Genomic DNA, 17427 nt, shown 5'->3' with positions numbered 1-17427 from the left:
GGCCACCTTGAAGCCCCACTTGACTGCCTTGTCTCCCTCTTCTGAGCCCGCTATTAGCCAGGTGGCCTCCAGCCACCATCTTTACCATGAAGCAAACCCAAGCCCTCTGTATTCCCTCCAGATAAGGATGGCAGCCTTTCAAGAGGAGGAGTTCACCTTACCACACTCAAGTCTAAGAAATCTCAAGTTGCTATATTCCCCTAAAGCAGATCTTTGGGGTGGAAACTTTAACCCGGCTCTCCCTCCGAGGCTGAGGGATGTGCAGGGATTGTTATGTGGTGCAGAGCACTCTAGGCTCAGTCCTCACTGTGACTGCCGATGTTCTGCTCTCTGTCCAGGCCCATGAGGCCTCCCAAATGTGGACCAACCCCCAGAGTCCATGCTGCACCTGAGCTCAATGCCCAGCTAAGAATGCTGTTCCCGAGGGTCCAGCACCCCTGGGGAGTCACACAGCCCCCCTCCAGGATTCTACCACTTTTAGGGTCACAAAATCATCACTTCCCAGTCTGTGAGAGAACTCCTTTAAACCTCTCTCCTCCTTGAGTTGCCTCCCCATACATCCAAAACTCTAATCATTCACCCTGGAATGGCCCACCCTCGCCCAGAGATCACCTCAGATCAAACTTTCTTAATGCCAAAATGCAGGTAAAAAGATTTCCAGGAGTTAAAGGGACACAAAGCAGACCTTTCTTCCCTGGAGTGAAAATGGAGTCACAAGTCACCAATATCACTTCATTCTTTTTCCTAATAACTCACCCTCTTGGGTTACCATTTATAGAGCACCAACTATGTGCCACCCACAAGGCTAAACTCAGTGCCTGCATGAGATCATCAACTCCTCCATCTGCCTTATGTACCAAGGGTTTTATTCCCCATTTTTTAAGAGGATTTTGCCCAAACTCTTCTAGGCTGGTCAGTGTAGGAGCGGGACTCCAACCCAGGCTGTCTGACTCCAAAACTCAGGCCCGTTTTCGCTCGAAGACTACACCTTTCTTTAATCCCAGTCCCACCCTTGGCTCTCCCTAGAAGCCTCATTCATACAACTCTTTCCTAGCTCGGGGCAGTGAGCTCTACCCACCTCTGGAATCTCACTCAGATAACGTCCTCCCCTTCCCCCTTCTCCTCCAGACCCCCACCAAAGAGGAAAAGACACTCCCCACCAGAGGAGGCTTCTACAACCCTGGCTCTGAATGTGTATTCACCCCTTGGATTCCCATATCAACACCAAGAAGCAGAGTTCATGCTTACTGGATAAGTGGGGAAATTGAGGGGAAAGTGATCTCCATGATCACAGAGCTAATGCAGAACAGAGCCAGGGTTAGAAACGAGTTAGTCCATTCCCAAAGCGTCTGAAAAGGGCCTTATCATGGACAGAGAGTCACCGTGCACAAGAGGGAGCTGACCTAGTACTGCTCGCACAGCGGTGCCCTGAGCCTGCACTGTGCCAGGCACTACTAGTGGCCTCACACGCATTCTTCCAGAAAATCCTCACAAACCCATACGGAAGGTACTGCCATTATGTTCACTTTTCAGGTGTGGAAACTGAGGCTTGAAGATGATAATGAACTTGCTCTGTGTCAACTGAGACCAGTCAGGATTCAAACCCAGCTCAAGAGGCAAGAGCAGGTAGATTACGGGAAACAAAATTCTCAGTAAAAAGCATGAGTTCTTACTAGGTTCACAGATTTTCACTGAAGAGCTTTAGGGACCCATGAACCTCATGAATTGTATGCAAATGTGTGTATGCTTATTGGGGGCTGAAAAGAAAAAAAACCTATAGCTTCAATATATTCTCAAACGGCAGTCCCTAGCACAGTGCCTGGAACACAAGAGATACTCAATAATATCTGGAGAATGAATGAATAAATAAATGAGTGAGTGGGTGAATGAATGCACGGCCTCCATGCCCTAGGAGACACCACACATGACCTGTACGCACTTCTATCTGCATCTTTAGAGGTGGTGAAAGCCGCCCTGGGAACTGAGCCCGATCCTCTCCCAGGCCCTTTCCCCCAGTCCCAGAGGCTACAGCCAGGTGCTATGACGAGCTCCAAAGCGATGCTTCCCCCGCTTGCTCCCACCTCCACTACTGACAATGACCCGGCAGAGGAGGGAGTTGTGCAACCCAGATAACAAAGCTTTATTGAATGCCAGCAGGGGACAAGGGTGAAGCAGGGCTCGGGTGTGAAGGGCTTGTAGGAGGGGAGGGGGTCCCCCAGTGCGATCTGCTTCCACACCGCAGGGTTGGGTGGCAGGCTTCCTAGGCCTGAGCAACGCTGAGCAGCCTTAGTTCTTGGTGCGAAGGACCTGCTCGTGGGTGGACACCACCTTGCCATCGTGCACATCCACGACCTTGGTGCGAATCTGGCGACTGGAGGACACTGGGGGAAGGGGGAGAGAAGGTGTCAGCAGCAGCGAATTGGCAGTGAAGAAATCAGAAGTGGGGAGGCCAAGGGGTTGAGAGGAATTAAATGAACTTTCAGCCTGCTGCCCTCTCTCCTGATTATCTCTTTGTTCACTGCTCTTGAACTAACACTGATTTGATCCGCACATTTCTTTCAGATTAGGGCTCCTGAAGGCCAGGGACAGAGCCTGTGTTCTCACACCAGAGCCTCCTGGGAACTCAGACAGGCCTGTTTCGGTCCACGTTGACCCAAACAGACCCAGACTGGACCCATGGCAGGCAGAGCTGTGTGGGGCCCTGTCCATGGTGCTGACCACCAGAACCGTGAGGTCTGCCACAGACACTGGGTGACATAAGTAAAAAGCGAAAGCCGCCAGCTCCAAGCCCTAAGGTGGGTTTAGATGATGGTTTATGAGGGATACTGGGTGAGAAAACTCTAGCTCAACCCTTCAAGAATCCCCTATCCAACACCCTACACCTGCTGGGAGACCAGGGGTGGTCCTGAGGGTTAATGAGGAGGAAGGTCTTACCGTCTCTGGATGACTGAGAGCCAGAAGAGAACTGAGAGGAGGAGAGGCTGTGAAGACAGAAAGGAACAAGATCATTAGACACATGGAGGGCAGTGAGTGAGTAGTGAAGGGATGCACTGGAGGGGGGGCAGGGCACTCACTGGGCGTCCTCCCCCTCCAGCAGGCGGCGGTAGGTGGCGATCTCCTGCTCCAACCGGGTCTTCACATCCAGCAAGATCTTGTATTCCTGGTTCTGTTGTTCCATTTCGCAACGCAACTGGGCCAGCTGCTCCTCCACGCTGACCACCATCTCCTGGATCTGGGCCAGCTGCATGCAGTAGCGGCCTTTGGTCTCCTCTAGACTGTTCTCCAGGGACGCTTTCTGTGAGGGAGGGAAAGGCGATCAGGGATCATTGAGTTGGTCAGTCTCCAGATAGGGGCCCACCCCAGGCCTGGCAGCGCCCCTACCATGCTGAGCTGGGACTGCAGCTCGATCTCCAGGTTCTGCACCGTGCGCCGGAGCTCGGAGATCTCGCTCTTGCTGCTCTGCACCAGCTCGCTGTTGGTGGCCACCTCGCGGTTCAGCTCCTCTGTCTTCAGGGGGGAAAAACAAACCTCATTCACCCTGAAAGTTCCTGGGAAGCAGGCCTCCTGGGTTCCTTCCACCCCGAACAGCACCCACCTTGCTGAAGAACCAGTCCTCGGCATCTTTGCGGTTCTTCTCTGCTATCTTCTCGTACTGGTCCCGCATCTCGTTCAGGATGCGGCTCAGGTCCACACCTGGGGCGGCGTCCATCTCCACATTGACGTCTCCACCCACCTGGCCTCTCATGGAGTTCATCTCCTGTACAACCAAAAAACAGTCCACTGCTCTCATCGGGAGCCTCGCTATGGCAGTCGATTGGGGTTCCCCAGTCAGAGGTGGTCCTGGCCTGAACATTGCCTTCCACCATCTCAAGTGCATCTCATCCCTCCCAGCTAATCTTCTAAGCTGGCTTTTTCATTTAGCTCTCACCTCCTCATGGTTCTTCCTCAGGTAGGCCAGCTCCTCCTTCAGGCTCTCGATCTGCATCTCCAGGTCAGCTCTGGCCAGGGTCAGCTCGTCCAGCACCCGGCGCAGGCCATTGGTGTCGGCCTCCACGCTCATGCGCAGGTTCAGCTCTGTCTCGTACCTGGGATGACCCAAGAGAAAGGGAATGAGACACCTATCCTGACCACACTGAAGGCTTTGTTCTCTGCCCCCTGCAGCTTCTTCCCATAGTTGGTACCCTGTGGGTGGTTTAGGGAGCCAATCTTGAAAATAGCATGGTTGGACACAGTACCCATTGATTGCTCAAATCTGAACATTTTTGGGGTGTGAAGGGGTGACGGAATAAAACAGTTTATCATGCTACAGAATTCAGGGAAGGGTGATGCTTCTAGCTTCAGTGAAAATAGCACACAAGGCTTCCAAATATGACTACCTCGTAAACTTCAGGGGCACATGGGCAAATGGGGAGTGCCTCGCCCTAAAACTGGCTCCCAAACCTGGCTGTGGACCAGAATCACCCAGGTAGCCTGTTAAAATAGCTGAATCAGAACTCCAAGGGTGGGGCCCAAAAATCTTCCATTTTTATAAGCACCCTAACGGGTTTCACATGGCCATCCTGGCCATCAGCTCTGTTTAGGGAACGCTGCTCCAGTGCCCTACCCTGGGGAGACTGGATATTCTGGGCCACCACCACAAACTCACTTGGTGCGGAAGTCATCCGCAGCCAGGCGGGCATTGTCAATCTGCAGGAGGACATTGGCATTGTCCACAGTGGCCGTGAGGATCTGCAAGGGAAAGGACACAGGTCATTGGTCAAATGGACCTCACTAGCCAGGCCTCACTGCAGCCAGCATGAGGCCTTTGCTTTCATGCTCCTGCTTGAGTCCCCACCTCCTCCCATAAGCCTTCACCTTGCAGCAGCCTAAAGGGTAACCTCTGGCAGCCCAGCTTTAGCTCAGGACTTTGCTGACTCGTGGTCAGCAGAGGGGATAGAAAGTGCTCTGGCCTTAGAAGCAAAAGCTCTTGAGTTTTACCACTGACTTGTTGCAAAACCTGAACCAGCTCTCAGGACTCCCAGTTCCCTGCGTACAGATGAGACCCAGTTCTCAATCTGAATTCTCTCTCTGCACAAGCCAGCCCTGCCAGTCCTCCGCAGGCACATACATTCTTTCTCAAGCCCACAGAACATGAGCCCTCAGATGGCACTTTTACAAAAGGTAAGACCCGTTTGGCACAGAGGATCAGAAAAGAGGAAGCAGAAGAAAAAGACTGATTGAACCCTGGATTGGCTGGAGTTCCCTCCCCTGTCATCTAATTTCCCTAATCCACGAAAGACATCAGAGCAACACACCAAGGGAAGCAGGATCAGCAGGAAGGGCTCCTGGGGTGGTGTGGGAGCAGGGAGCAGGGGCCCGGAGTCAGCTGACAAAAGCTCCCCAGGTTCTTTCCTGTGCCAGTCACATAAAGTGGGCTGCCACTGATGGCCTCTGTGGGTTCTCTGTGCCCCCCTAGCTGTGGGGAAGGACCAGCTGGTGCCAGGGCTCATGGGCGGCAGCCGCCACAGCTCAGACTAATGAGCTAATGAGCAGCTTGAGTGTCTAGCCCTGTCCCGTTACAGCCTCGCTCCTCCCCTGTGCAGGAGAACAGGTAACTGTCTCCTATACTGGCAGGTGGAGCACAGGCGTTCTAGCCTCGGCTCTGCCGTTAATTTGCTGCGTGCCCTTGGGTGGGACACAGCACCACTCAAAGCTTCAACTTCTCCCTCTGTAAACTGCAATGGTAAGAATTCCTGGTCCCACATGGTCTGAGGATCTGGAGCTCAGGAGGGTGTCAGCAAGGCAGGGGAAGGGAAACCATCCTCCCACTGACCAGCTCAGTTGGGGGCATCCAGGGCCAAGGTTAGGAACCTATCCTAGGAATCTAAAGGTGCCAGTGGCCTGAGGCACATATTGCTCTAGAGTCAGGTAGCTGGAATGGCACCTCCTGCTACCTGGTCCACTCACCTTGTTCCTCAGGTCCTCGATGGTCTTGAAGTAGGGGCTGTAGTCCTTGATCTCACTGGGCCGCTGCCTCTGGTACCAGTCTCGGATCTTCACCTCCAGGTCAGCGTTGGCCTCCTCCAGGGCGCGCACCTTGTCCAGGTAGGAGGCCAGGCGGTCGTTGAGGTTCTGCATGGTCACCTTCTCACTACCCACCAGGAGTCCATCACCACCACCAAGGCCAATACCATAGCCAGCACCAAAGCCACCACCGAGGCCGGTACCAACGCTACTACCAAAGCCAATACCCATGGATCCACTATAGCTGTTGTTGCTGAAGCCACCGCCGAAGATACCGCCAAAGCTGCCTCCCAGCCCGCAGGCCCCCCCAGAGGAGTAGCGGGAGGAGGAGACTGACATGCCCCCAAAGGCGCTGGGGGCCCGGCAGGACCCTCCTGCCAGGACAGAGGACATGCGGCTGGAGCCACCACCGATGCCACAGGAGCCCTTCATGGAGCTGGAGGAGGTGAACTGGCGGCTGCAGGTGGTCATGGTGCCAAAGAAGGAGGTGAGTGAGCGAGCGAGTCAGCAGAGAGAAGAGAAAGGTACTCAGGTAAGTGGGAAAAGGAAGCAGGTGCTTTATAGTCCTGAGGAGGGGGCGGGCCTGGCATTTTCCATTCCCCTTGGCTTTCATCACGTATTCCCAGCGCCAACTCCCAGCCAGATCCCTCCTCTCCTCTGCCTTGTCATGTCTATCATATTTTACTGGAAACTCATTGTTTGGGGTGTTTTGGGTTTCTCGCCCCGCCAGGCATGATTCACATGAGAAGGTGTGGGCCTGCAGGCTACACTTTCCTATCGGGCCCTGGGAGCTGTGGCCCTCAGGAGCCCACATGCTGGACTCAGTTGGGTGGCAGGGAGCAGGGCCTCTGCACCATGAACCTGGTGACCTGTTAGCTCCCCATTAACTATGTGAGACTTAGACAGTCCTCTTAGGGGAAGCCCACAACTCAAGGGGGCACCTGCATGGAGGGACACAAGCATAGCAAAGTCACATCAAGCACAGAGGTTCCCGTCAGCATTACTGTCTATAAAAAGAAACAAGAAAGTCTGGGGCCCTCCCAGGTCTGACTGCTGGACTGTGCTAAGGAGCCTGTCACATCCCTGAACCATGCTTGGCCAGTCAGGTGGCTCAGGCTTCCACCCTGCCACCCCCATTAAAGGGAAATCCAGGCAGCTCTCCCCAGCCCTGAGCAAACACCCCGAATCTTCCACCCACCTGTGCGTGGGCCCACGGTGCTAGCTGCTCAGTCTGGCCACAGGCACGGCAGACACATCAGGAAAGAGCATGCACGCACGAGTCCTGGTCCTGCCACTTGCTCCTGTGTGACCCAAGATCTGACACTTCTCTGAGCCTCAGTTTGCTCATCTGTAAAGTGGAAGCAAACACCATCCACCCCACCTATTGTGGATTCAGCTCTCAGAATCCAACACAGCAATGTATGTGAAAGGGCTTTGTAAGCCGAGTGTGGCACAAAGTTGTTAGCACTGTTGTAGCCCAGCCTGGGCTCCAGGGGGGTGGAGAAGCACCCCTGGAACAACCTGGCAGGACCTTTTCCCCTCCATCCCCAGGTGTCTTCTCAGGCCCCTAGGGTAGCCCTGGTGGGAGGGGCTGGCTCAGGTGCCCCTATTGAAACCGTTGTGGAGCTGGTTCAAGGGTTTTTTGAGGGGGAAGTAGGAAAGGAGTGCGGGTACCTAGGAGTGGACTCGAGGGTCCCTGACTCCTGAGGCCCTGATGGTTAGGGGACATTTCCAGGGGCCCATTTTGTTCTGCCTTAAAAGCTTGTGCATGGGGACCTCAGCCATCCCACATCTCCCAGACAACCTCCTCAGGCACCCCTCCGGCAGCACCCTGCCTTCCTGCCAGCCCCTCAGCTCCACAACCCCGGCGGGCATGTTGGGAGGAATGTGGTCGTGTCTGGGGCTGCCCGACACGTCCCATCTCCCCAGACAGGCCCCAACAGCCCCCGCTGGAGGCTCCAACGCTCTTCTGAGGATCAACTGCTCCCAAAAGGGAAGCGGAGCCTCCCTCTCCCCCCACCTCACTGCCATCAAAGCAGCCGTCAGGGAGCTGCTCCCTCACCCCCCACCTGGCTTAGGAGCTCAGAAGACAATGCTGATCAAACACTGGAGGCTGTGGGCTCCCCAAATCTGCCGCGCAAAGTATTCATAAGGATGTGAGTAAGCCAGGGCCCCACCCCTGACAGACACTCCTAATCTCCTTCCACAGGATGGTCCCCCACCCCAGCCCAGCCCTATAATTCCCCAGTAAGAGGCAGCAGGGACTTTGGCCGAGAGACAGATGCTTTTATTAGGAAGAATGTTGCTGTTGGCTGCGGGTTGCAGGTACAGGGTGCTCACCAGAGAAAAATGCAGCATCCAGAGGGTCCTTGGGAGCAGAAATGGGTGCAGAGCCCACCACCCTGTCTCCCTCCACTGCAGGCAGCCACAGACAGGCTCCCCAGAGCACGGAACACAGGAAAAAGTCTCCTTCACTCCTCACCTAATTCATGGAACCCAAAATAGACTCCGTCCTTGCCCTCCTCTAAGGGGGATCCAAAAGATAAACAGGGTAGGGAACCAATGATATATGAACTCATGCACACAGTCTAAGGAGAGACCTTCGCCAGCCTTCCCCTCCCCCACAGACCCTGAAACCCCACCGTGGAATACAAGTCTGATCTCCCCTCATCGGGATTAGAACCCAGAATTAGAATTCAGACCCTGCAGACATGGAACTAGGCACCAGTAGCCCAGCCTGGTGCTCATGATAATTTGAGGAGGGGCAGCTTTTGTGGACAGCAGGGGTTAACAGAATGAGGGATATGGTCTGTGGGAGCCTGAAGCAAGCGAGGGCGCATACACACACACACACACACACACACACACACTGCTGCACTCCTGTGGCCGCCTGGGAAGGAGGGGCAATGGAGGAGCCTGGGCGGTGCCCCTTGTGGTCTGTGAGTCTCCCTGCACCAGCCTGGGGTGGGGGACCCACGCCAATCCAAACAGACAAAGCCGCTGCGTTGTGTGCTGAGGACCAGGCAGGGAGCCAGGCAATGGATCCTGAGGCAGATGGGACCTCGGAACAGCCAGGTCTGAGGAGGGAGATACAGCCAATGCCACTGGAGCCCAAGCTAATGGAAGAGACTGTCCCTGCCCTTAGGAAGCCACCTGCCTGAGAGGGACAAGAGGATTCACATCAAAATTACTTAAGACATGAACAACCCACTACCCCACTACCCCATCTAACAGACTGGCAGCTGTCCACATGCAGAGGCAGTGATGAAAAACATGGTAAAGAGACGGTTGTGCTGAGAGGTGAGCAAGGCCAGCCTCATTTGCCTGGACTCCTAGAGGGACTCTGGCTCTTAGGAGAGACTTATCTGGGGGAGGGGTGTCCAGGCTCAAGAAAGAACTCTTTCTTCCCTCTCGTCCAGCCCCAAAATCAGACTGGGCCTCCTCAAACCCTCTCTGTGCCCCCATGCAGGCCTCCCTTGTAGAAATATCATGTTTCTCTGATCATTGATATCTAGAGTCTTTTTCTAGGCCTCCCAGAGCCCCAGGGAAAAGGAGAGGACAGCCCTGGCCGGTGTGGCTCAGTTGATTGGGATCATCCCCTGCATGGAAAGGTTGCTGGTTCGATTCCCAGTCAGGGCACATCCCCGAGCTGCTGGCTCGTTCCTGGTAGGGAGCGTGCAGGAAGCAGCAGATGGATATCATGCTCTCACATTGGTGTTTTTCTCTTCTCCCTTCCTCTCTTTCTAAAAATCAATAAACTTATTTTTCTTTTTTAAAAGAGGGGACAGTCAGGGTCACAAGTAGGAAGTCTAAAGTCCGAAGAGGCTCATAGACAAGTGACCAGTCTGAGGCCTCCTTGTGATTCTCAGACCTCCAGGCTGGACTTCCTCTCTCCTCCTGGCAGAGTCCTGAATCCCCTGCCTTTCCTTCCCTGTCCCTCTACACTGTCCCCTTCCCAGCCTCCTTAGTTCATCCCTCTCCCCACCAAGTCCTAGACACCTGTGTGTAGTCAGGGTAATGTCTCCTACAGCTGGGAGCGGTCACTTGTAGAGACAATGGGCTGAGGCCTTGCTGACCTGGACCTCAGCCTCTCCCACCAGAAAGGTGGGACTAGCACAGGGGCCAGGAGCAGGCTGGCAGGCAGGATTGCAAGCACAGGAGGCAATCAGGAGCCTGGAGCACCTCCACAAGGCCCTGGGTCCCCTTTCCCCTAGAAAGCTCTGCCACCCGCAGGTTTCCCAGGCCGGCCAGCCCATCTGGGCCAAGTGTCCTTGTGAGAGCCTGGGCTGACACAACAGATGGGCTGAGTCGAGTGTTTCAGTGTCCCTGACCCTGTCTGAACCTGCCAGCTGTGAGAGCTGGCAGAACAGAGACTGACCACCCCACATTATAGATGCAGAAGGTTCAGAGGTAGAGGAAACACCCAAAGTCCACAGTAAAAAAGCTGCTCAGCCAGGATTCAATCCCAGCTCTGCTTCACTTTCCAGTGCCAGGTCCCCTCCTGCTATTGGGTCCCCAAAAGTCAGAGCCGAAAAGGGCTTCCATGGTAAGGGACTATGAAAGGATGGATGGATGGATGGATGGATGGATGGATGGATGGATGGATGGATGGATGGATGGAAAAATGAAGGGTGATGGATGGTGGGTGGGTAGGCGGGTGGGCAGGTGCGTGAGTGATGGAGAGAACACAGAGAAAGGGCAGTCGCCCCACCCATCCCAGGGTGGGCAAGCATCTTAGAGGAGCTTTTAATTGAGTAGATGCTAAGCAAGCAAAGAAAGTGAGGAAGGACATCCCACTTGCTCAGGGGAGCACCTGAGCAAGGATGCAGAGGCAGGAAACACTGGTCTGAGGGCAACTGCAGGGCTTAAGCATTGCTGAGCCCCCAGCTGAAGGCTGGATCTGCCTGATGGAACTGGGAGCGGAAGCCAGGTGACAAAGGTCGGGCTGAGGAATTCAGGCTTTATCTTGGCAATACTGGGGGCACTGAAGGGGTCTAAGCAGGGGAGTGGCACTGCCAGGTGTGTTTGACCCTGCAAGTCCCACCCATCGCCTCAGATCGCCTGGCTTTCCGCTTCTCAATCCGACCACTGCCTCCATGGCCTGTGCCCGCCCCCCATAGCTTCCACAGCGCTTTTGGGGGCCACAAAATGTCTCTCCTTTAGTAGCTGCTCAGCATGCTAATTTCCTGTAATTACTCTGGTCTGATGGAGGAGACACAGCCCTTGCCCTTGGGGGTGTCCAGTCTGATTGGGGAGGGCAAATGAGCCTAAAGCTTCCTCTGCTCCATAGGCCGAGGGGAGCCTGGAGCCGAGGAGCCACCAGGTGGAGTGGGCACCACATGGAAGGCTTCTTGGAAATGTTGCGTTTGACTCAGGTTTTCAAAGAAGGAAGAGCCCTGGGTGGGTGGAGTGGGGAGAGGGTATTTCCAGGCAGGGGCGTGGCTGTGGGAACTCGAGGAAAGTCAGCAACTGGGAGACGGAATGGCTGTGTCAGGAGTCCCAGCGCAGCAGGGCAGAGGGAAAAGAAAAGACAGGAGAGGGGGCCTGGGGAGCTACAGGAAGAAAAAGCGTGATTCTCACCATCAGAGGTTGGGGAGCAGATTCGGCATCAAGCAGCCCACCCCCTCCCCAGGCTGACAGTGCTTGGGACCCAGGAAGCAGCAGGGGGGCTCCAGTCTGGGCTCCCCGACTCAGCAGCCATGTGACCGTGGCCAACTCACTGCAGCCCTCCGAGCCTGTTTCCTATCAAATGGGCCTAACAGTTTCTACCTAACAGGATATGGACCGGAGTAAATAATTCATGGCAAGTGGCCAGCCTGGTGCTGGGCACAGTAAACACTGGGTAAAAATCTCCCTTTAATTAATCCCTAGAGTTTGTCTAATGGGGGGCTGGGGTGAGCTCAAATGGGGAACAGGTATCAAAAGCCAGGCACAGACAGACACAAAGAGCAAAGAGGAGCCCGGGAAAGAGGAGCTGGGCGTGGGAGTGACGAGAAGAGGAGGGAGGCCTGGAGAGGCTGCTGAGGCCAGCAGGGCCGAGGTGATGAGCTGGCGAGTCTGTGAGGGCCTGGCCAGGGTGGAGCCTGCGGGAACAGGCAGGCCCAGAAGCCCGGCTGGGGAAGTCAGCAGGACAGTCTGGGTGTGAAGAGAGAAGGCATGGGAGCTGCAGGCAGGACCCCCCTCTGAACCGGAGGCCCAGCATTGCCGATTCTGGTCTGGGAATGAGGGGGATGGACAAGCAGCAGCTCCTGTGTCCAATGAGGTCCTGAGGCTTCAGTCCCCTACCCCTGGCAGAGTCACAGCCTGCCTCCTTTAACCGCCAAGCTCTGGCCACTTCTCCTGGGCGCTAACTGGCCAGACTTCAAACTGGCAGCCCCAGAGACTGCTGTCTGAGGGCTTCTGGCCATCAGAGCGCATTCTGCCTGTGCAGGAGGCAGGCTGGAGTGCTAGGAAGTTAACGCCACCCCCGCCTGAGAGGCACCCTCAACCTGTGATTGATGGGATCAGAGGACAAAGGCCCCAGCTCCCTTGTCTTTTGGGAAGAATTCTTCACTGTTTCTTGGGGTCCCCCAGAAGGTTTAAGCTACAGGTGTCCACAGTGTTCACTTGCTTGATAATACACCCCTTATTAACTTCCTTCCCTCCCCTGTCTCACCTACCTGCTCCCTCATGGTGTTTCTCGAGACATCACCCAAAACTCTTCTTGCACTTGAATTTCTGTCTGAGAGTCTGCTTCTGGAACCCACACCAAAGCACCTGAGTTTTTTAGTTGAAACCATATAAGCCAGTGGTATACTGGTAAATATTTAACAGAAAGGGCTGAGGGAATATATATACATTATGTATACAATTTTATCATACATTTTACGAATATAAGAGATGGGTGGCACTCAGTTTACAAATAATAAGAAGCACTCTTTATTGTAAATGCCATGTAGCCAATTGATTCTCCTAGGACGAGTTCTTTGATTTTTGCCAAACCTGTGTTTTGGACCTTGCCAAACTCTTGCAACCTATAGTTGCAATTAGCAAACGAGTGTAGTTCTGACATAAATGCTAGTTGAAATTTGTGTTTATGTTGAAGAGTAAGATAACAGTGAAACAACAAAGACCCTGCCCTAAGTTCAGTCCTTCATTGGTGATGCGAGTGGCTTCTGTGCTGAATCAGGTAGCAGACTTCAAAACCTGAAAGGAGCCTGCCGGCGTGGCTCAGCAGTTGAGCATCGACCTGGGATCCAGGAGATCGCGAGTCGATTCCCGGTCAGGGCACATGCCTGGGTTGTGGGCTCGATCCCCAGTCGGGGGCTTGCAGGAGGCGGCCGATCAATGACGACTCTCTCATCATTGATGTCTCTCTCTCTCTCCTTCTCCCTTCCTTGCTCTGAAATCAATGAAGATATATTTTTTTAAAAACCTGAAAGGAGATCTGCAGTATTTTCTTACATGTTTGGCTATGCGCAATGCAATGAGTGCAGACATGACCCATTTTTAAGATTAAGCTGCATTATTTGGAACTTTTTTCCTTAAAATGTTGAGATCTAGACTTTCTTAAGTCTAGACAATCAACCGAGCCCCAATTTGTAGCATTTACCATTTCCATGATGCAAACACCCCACCCACTGCCCTTCGGAGAGGAGGAAGCGGAGAGGGGAGGCATGGGCCCAGATGGACAGGGCTGCCAAGGAGCTCGGGTTTGGTAAGCACAGCCCGCCCTGCACTCACTGCAGGCACCTCTAGGAGAAGGAGAACAGAGAGTGCCCTTCCCTACCTAGGTGCTGGAAGTCGATGTCTCACTTAAGGCCAGGGCAGCTCCTGATTGATCACCGCAGCCTCCCCCTGCTCCCGCCCCCGGCCCAGCACCCCAGCACGCCTGGCCCACAGCAGCCTCTAAGTGGGCACAGCTGAGTCCTCTAGGCTCCTGGAAGAGCTCGCCTTCACTGCAACCCCGAGCAAGTCAAACCAGGCCAGGGGTCTGCTCCTCTGGAAGGGAGGTGGCATGGGGGTGGAGTGTTCTGACACCTCACCTGCCAGTCATGCACCCTTGGGCAAGTCACTCAACCTCCCCAAGTTTCCTCACCTGTAAAATGGATGATGAAGTGCAAGGAGTTAGGAGTCTTGGCCAAGAGCCAGCGGGGAGGAGGGGTTTGCCTCAGCTCCGCGGTCAAGCAGATCACAGCTGCCAGTCCCCAGCCTCGCTGCAAGAACCAAACGAGGTAGGTAATAACAGGTCAGGCTGCTGTGGAAACTGTCAAAAGGGGAGGGAAGGAGCGAGCAAACATTTATCGGGTGCCTACTGTCTACCTTTTATCTCCTTCAGTCCTCACATAAACCTTCTCAGGTAGACACTAATAGCCTAAATTTACAGAAGAGGTAACTGAGACGCAGAGAGGAAGGAATCAGCCCCAGGGTGGCCTCCTGCCTCCCTCCACTATTCCACACCACCTTCTGCAGGGGACTGGGATCCTCCTTTAGTTTTAGTTCTGCTCTTCCCGTTATCACTTTTGACTTGTGTAGTCATATTATTATCTAAATACAAGGTAAATTAAATTTATTTTATGGTTGCCACAAGCTAACCAATGTGGATAAGCCTGGAGGACATTGTGCTAAGTGAAATAAGCCAGTTACCAAAAGGACAAATGCTGTATGATTCCACTCCCATGAAATACCTAAAGCAGTCAAAACGATAGAAACAGAAAGTGGAAGGCCGGTTACCAAGGACTGGGGGAAAGAGAAGAGGGAATTAGTGTTCAATGGGTATAGAGTGTGCATGTAGTTAACACTGCTGAACTGTACACTTAGAAATTATTAAGATGATAAAAATCCATTACATAGCACTATGAAGTTGACAGTCCAGGATATTAGTGTGTACGATCTGTTTTTAACTAGGAAGTAAATGTGATATTCAACAAATTAACTAATTCTTTGATTTAATTTTTTTTTTGTTTATTTTCTTTGTTCATATACACACAATTGTATGTATATGTATAAACATGTGTGCACTCTTTTTTTCCTTTCCTTTTTTTTTCTGGAGCACCTCTTCCCCCCTACTCCCTCCTTCACTCACATCAGCCTCCCACCCTACCCCCAAGGTAACCCGTGCTAATAACCTCATGCACACCCTTTCACATTTTTGGTGCTCATATAACTACACACACACATGTGCACTTACATAAATGGGAGACTGGTTTAGTTTATTCACATGTGAGATCAATATCCTATGTGTGCCCTTCTGCATCGTGCGTTTCCCTTTCCCCAGTACCTTGAGGAATCTGTTCTTGCCATCCGACATAGCTCCAATTTATAGATTGTAGTGGCTGCTGAATACTTTATAAAATGAGTGGACCCCTGTTTACTCAACTGTGCACTACTGATGGGCAGTCACTTTGTTTTCCATTTTTAGTCACATATAAACAACGGCATCTATGTCCTTTTATACTAGTCTATTATTTCTTTGAACTTATTCTTTTAATAATGAAGACCTTAAGTATTGGAAAATCATCTTTGCCATGTACTCACACATAATGAGGCCAGAAAAGAACCTGGGAGAATAAGAATCCTGGGGACAGAACAATGAATGAATGTTTTGGGGGGGGTTTTACATTTCCATTTATGTTATCACACTATTTGTATGGCAGATAAAAGCTGGAAGGACCAGAACATATCTGTCTTATGTGTAACAATGCTATGATCATAGGGAAGACAGGGATGTTCGGGTCCCAGCAATGAGTTAACAGAGACCCAAATCTGAAATGGACTCTTCTAAGTGGTCATCTTTGCTTTAACAGCCCTCAATCTGCTCAAAGTCCTTCCAGAGTCCTAGACAACTGAGGATGAGAGGACACAAGGCTACATCAGCCCATGCCATTGACCACACACTATCTGGAAGGCCCAATAAAGAGTTCCAGTTGCTCAGTGTCTCAGCTCTCACAGATCGGAATCTGTCCCTTCATGGCTCCAAAAGATACTTGCTTTCTCTTCCACAGCAGCTCATCAATACCAACCATGGTGGCTGCCTTGTACCAACATGACAAGAGGCACATGGAATCCAAAGAAACCTGCTCTCAAAAAATTTGCTTCTGAGGTTTTGTGGAGGCCAGAAAGAACAGAGGCTTCTACACCAAACCCATGGTTTGACTCCACAAACCTTTACTGAGTGTCCCTTATGGGCTGGGTGCTATCTAAGGGTTGTGGGGACAAGCAAAGCAGAAAGCTTCATTCGTGTTTATGTTTCAGGGAGTCGTCAGAAGGTCTTAAACAAGCTACAGTGGTGGGAAAGCAAACAAGAAATCTCTTATCTCAGACACAAGGAGGATGCTATGCCTTTTATAGCTCTCAGAAACAATGGACCCAAAGAAAACAAAACCTTACGAGCTTACCACTAATTTATTTACATCAGCAGATACACTTTATAGGCTATCATTAATTCTCACTCTAGCCATTGTTTTAGCACTTTATGCAGTTATCTGAAACAATATTTCACAAACTTTGACACTAAGTCAAGCATAAAGAATCTGAGGGTGTGTTCAAAGTAGACAAGTTGCAAAGGAACATTCCAGAGTACTCAGTCTCCTCACCTCAGCACCAGGATCTTAGGTAGTGGCAAATGCGAGCTAAGAGCAAAGTGCACTTATTAGACTTAACAGCAACACTATTGAGATGCCAAGAAACAATGTAACAATACCTTCCAAATGCTGAGGGAACATTATTTCCAGACTAGAATTCCATACCCAGCCAAACTATCAGTCAAGAGTGAGGGTAGTGAGGGTAGATTAACCATATTTTCAGACATAAAAGGTCTATGAATCCTTTCTCAGAAAGTAGTAGAGAATGTGATTCACTAAAATGAAGGGGGAAAAGAAAAAAAAAAAAGGGAGACATGGGATCCAGGAAACAAGGGATGCAACATGGAAAAAAGGGATTCCCAAGATGATGGTGAAGGGAAATTCCAGGGTGACAGCAGACCTAGAGAGCATCCAGACAGACCGAAGCAGGATAACAGAGGGCTCCAAGAGGAACCTCTTTGAAATGATGAAATTGATGGAATAGGCATTGCTCAACATATGAAGAGGAGATTTATACTTCTAGCCATGAATGAGAGGATAAGTTAGAGATAGGTACATAGAAAACCTAAACAAATTGAAAAAGAGATATTTATTCCAAGGAAATTTAGTATAGTATAAAATATTATTTGACTATGAGTAACATTTAAATAGTCACAATAATGTAAACATTAAACATTTTTCTAATGAAAATATAAATATACTGAGAAGATGGGAAAAAAGAAAGTGAGGAAGAAGTGGGACGGGGCAAGTTCCCACTAAGTAAGTTCCCATCCACAGCAGAAAGCCAAGCATTAAACACTAAAACTTAAAAAAATCAAGAAATGGTAGTATAAGCCTGTTGTTTAAAAATAAGGAGGCATCC

At 51.8% G+C, this 17427-nt stretch overlaps 1 protein-coding gene across 1 annotated transcript; it reads right to left on the bottom strand.

Annotated features, from left to right (window-relative positions):
- Positions 1–2146: 2146 nt before the first annotated feature.
- Positions 2147–6514, bottom strand: LOC107538782 (keratin, type I cytoskeletal 14). Its single transcript, XM_016215110.2, has 8 exons — positions 5947–6514; positions 4646–4728; positions 3929–4085; positions 3596–3757; positions 3382–3507; positions 3075–3295; positions 2935–2981; positions 2147–2381 (listed from the first exon to the last, which is right to left on the bottom strand). Exons 1-8 carry the CDS (start codon positions 6472–6474, stop codon positions 2287–2289), a joined length of 1419 nt encoding a protein of 472 aa, XP_016070596.2. The 5' UTR covers positions 6475–6514; the 3' UTR covers positions 2147–2286.
- Positions 6515–17427: the final 10913 nt, after the last annotated feature.

This window comes from Miniopterus natalensis, chromosome 17 (genome assembly GCF_054644295.1).
Source record: "Miniopterus natalensis isolate mMinNat1 chromosome 17, mMinNat1.hap1, whole genome shotgun sequence".
In the NCBI taxonomy this organism is placed as follows: Eukaryota; Metazoa; Chordata; class Mammalia; order Chiroptera; family Miniopteridae; genus Miniopterus; species Miniopterus natalensis.
This window is presented reverse-complemented; position numbering and strand designations above follow the sequence as displayed.